Source organism: Cebus imitator, unplaced genomic scaffold (genome assembly GCF_001604975.1).
Source record: "Cebus imitator isolate Cc_AM_T3 unplaced genomic scaffold, Cebus_imitator-1.0 Scaffold391, whole genome shotgun sequence".
Lineage (NCBI taxonomy): Eukaryota > Metazoa > Chordata > Mammalia > Primates > Cebidae > Cebus > Cebus imitator.
The window spans coordinates 2,436,881-2,439,687 of NW_016107706.1; the positions used below are offsets into that span (position 1 = coordinate 2,436,881).

At 45.9% G+C, this 2,807-nt stretch overlaps 1 protein-coding gene across 3 annotated transcripts in view; it reads right to left on the reverse strand.

Moving 5' to 3' along the window:
• The window catches only part of ITGA9 (integrin subunit alpha 9), a 368,469-nt gene that overhangs the window by 95,158 nt on the left and 270,504 nt on the right, over positions 1-2,807 (reverse strand). For all 3 annotated transcript variants that reach the window (XM_017508435.1, XM_017508440.2, XM_017508439.2), the window contains one exon: positions 1,017-1,103. In XM_017508435.1, the coding sequence (XP_017363924.1) occupies positions 1,017-1,103 (87 nt within the window). The remainder of the gene's footprint in view (positions 1-1,016; positions 1,104-2,807) is intronic.

The window sequence follows — 2,807 nt, forward strand, 5'->3', positions numbered from 1 at the left end:
TTTTTTGAGATGGAGTCTCACTTTGTCGCCTAGGCTAGAGTGCAGTGGCACAATCTCGGCTCACTGCAACCTCCACCTCCCAGGTTCAAGCGAGTCTCCTGCCTCAGCCTCCCGAGTAGCTGGGACTATAGGCAAGTGCCACCACATCCAGCTAATTGTTTTTGTATTTGTAGTAGAGACATGGTTTCACTGTGTTAGCCAGGATGGTCTCAATCTCCTGCCCTCCTGATCCACCTGCCTCGGCCTCCCAAAGTGCTGGGATTACAGGCATGAGCCACCACACCTGGCCAGCTTTCACTTTTTTAAGGGAAAAAAGGCAGAAAAAAGGAATATGAAATCTCCTTCAAATCATGGCAGGGAAAATAGCTTCCATTTTCAAAGGTAGATTTGGTCTTCTAGGTCCTAGTTCTGCCTCCATACACCACATATTTTTACCTACGTTTGTATCTCCTTACAATGATGGCACATTATATACTATTCGAACTTAGAAAATCTGTCTCCATACCAATACCAAAGTGATTAAATTTCATTACTCTTTTAAAAAATGAAGTGGGATACATTTATTTACGTTTTGAGAATTTTGAGAGGTCTCTTCAGAAAACTGAGCACCCAAGGGAGTGACAGAGTCAGGACTATAGGTGACAGACCACATCTTCTCCTGTGTTGTCTTGGGGACTCAAAGTGGTACACAATGTCCCAGAAAAACAATATTTTAAGAAGGCCAACTCAATGGTGTCTGCCAAAGTGCAAAGGCCGTGGTGTGTCCTTCACTTTCACATTTGGGGTACATCATGTGAAGCAAAGAGAAAGACCACATGATGCAGCCCCTCTGGAGTAGGCCTTGGTGCACGCTGCCAGGGACAGGAGCGTGTCAGGGCTGCAGTGGCCGCCCCAGCTGCGACGGGAGGCAGGGTGTGGGAGGACACCTCACCTCAGGGAGGCAGTGGTGGAACTGGTGGCTGGTGGGAAGGGCTGGGGGCCTGCTGCCGAGGAAGGGCCCTGTCTGTGTCCCTTACCTTTGACTTTGACCTCATGAAAGGAAATCCCACACTGCATTTGAGGAAGTCCGATTCCAGCAGCTCACAGGAGATGCCCATCTCTTCCTGAAAGAAAAGGCACCAACAGATGGGCTGGCTGCATGACAGGCAGGTGTGCGGCAGCAGGCCCCACAGGGCATTTGAGTCCTTTGGAGCAGTGCCCAGACAGCAGGCACCGGCGGGACAAGGTGCCCTGACCCGGCTGTCTCCAGCCCTCTTCCAGCTGCCCACCTTTCCCATGGGTTCCCTGGGAAGACAGGTAAGAGGACAAAACTTCTCTTCATTCTTAACTAATGCTTTGGGTTCAAACCCTAGGGTGGTCCTGGTGACCTGGGCTGGGCCATGGGTAAGCTGGAGACCTCCTAAGGTTTGGATGAAAAGGCAACTCTGTCACCTTCCTGATCCCTTTCTCCTGAGCCCACACCCTAATCCTGCCTTTTCAGATCCTGGAGGTTTAGGAAAGACAAACTCTAAGAGTATCACACCAAGGAAAGAGAGGGTTTCTTCCTAAAGCCTGAAGCAGTGAGGGCTGGGCTGTCCACCGCCAAGGCTCCCCAGGGTGTGGGGCGGGTACAAGGGAGAGGAGAGGTTTCCAAGTGTAGCCAGCGTAGGCCAGACTCTGCACACGGCAGCTTGAGGGAGCCAGAAGACAAAGGCTGTAGGGAACTGCTGTCTTTCCACCTGGGTACATGGCTTCCAACCAAGGTCAAAGGAAAGCCAAGAGGCTCTTCACAAACCACAGGGCTTCTCAGATTCACTGAAAGCAAATCAGGACTTCCAAGGGGAGACAGTATGTTTACAGATTTTGGAGGAGAAGGTACAGAGGTCCTCCAATTTCTAAGATGCACATCTCACCTCAAACTAACATTTCAAGGCATTTAGACAGGTGGATGAAAAAAATGTTTTACTGTGTGTTCAACCGGTAAAAATACATGAGCATTTACCATAATATGTCTACTTAAATTATCCAGCTATGCATATCTTATTATTCTAATACATCAGGAACATTATCAAATGCACCAAATGCACTTTTATCACCTTAGTCTATGGGGCTGAAAATCAAGACAGTAATTGTGGAATAAGTGGAAGGCAGTTCTCCGTGCTGGTCACACATGTTTGATCATTTCATGAAAGTTTATTCAGCTGGAAACTTAATAACTTGTATATTTTTGTTTCTTTGTTTGCTAAACATCCATACACCTTTGCTTAGAAAATAGCAATGAAACAAAACCCCCCAAAGCCCAAATGCAATCAAACAAAAGAGATACACAAACACAAAACTAAACTCGAATGTATCTTTTCAGCATCCAGTCTTCGAGATAACTGACTCAATGATGCTCAGTTTTCTAACAGCTCTCCGTGCTCTTAGACAGTGCTATTCACACAGAGACCTGGGATTACCTGCGTTAGTATCAGCGTGGGAGCCTCTTTAAGAATGCAGATTCCTGGGTCACACTCTAATTGTATTGCATGGGTCTTCTCTGAGTAGACACAGAGACTGCAGGGTCTGGGATGAGCATTTTCAATATACAGTGAGTGATCAAAGAAGTGGTTTTGCTGGGCAGTGACGTTTGGGAGCTGCTGCTATGAGCTTTCCTTCCCTCAGTTCACTCGGCTGGCTGCCAAAGGAAACTTCTTAAAATATGTCCCTCCCCACTGCAAACAGAATCAAGTCTCAAATCTTTTTTTTTTTTTTTTTTTTTTTTTTTTTTTTTTTTTTTTTTTTTTTTTTTTTTTTTTTTTTTTTTTTTTTTTTTTTTTTTTTTTTTT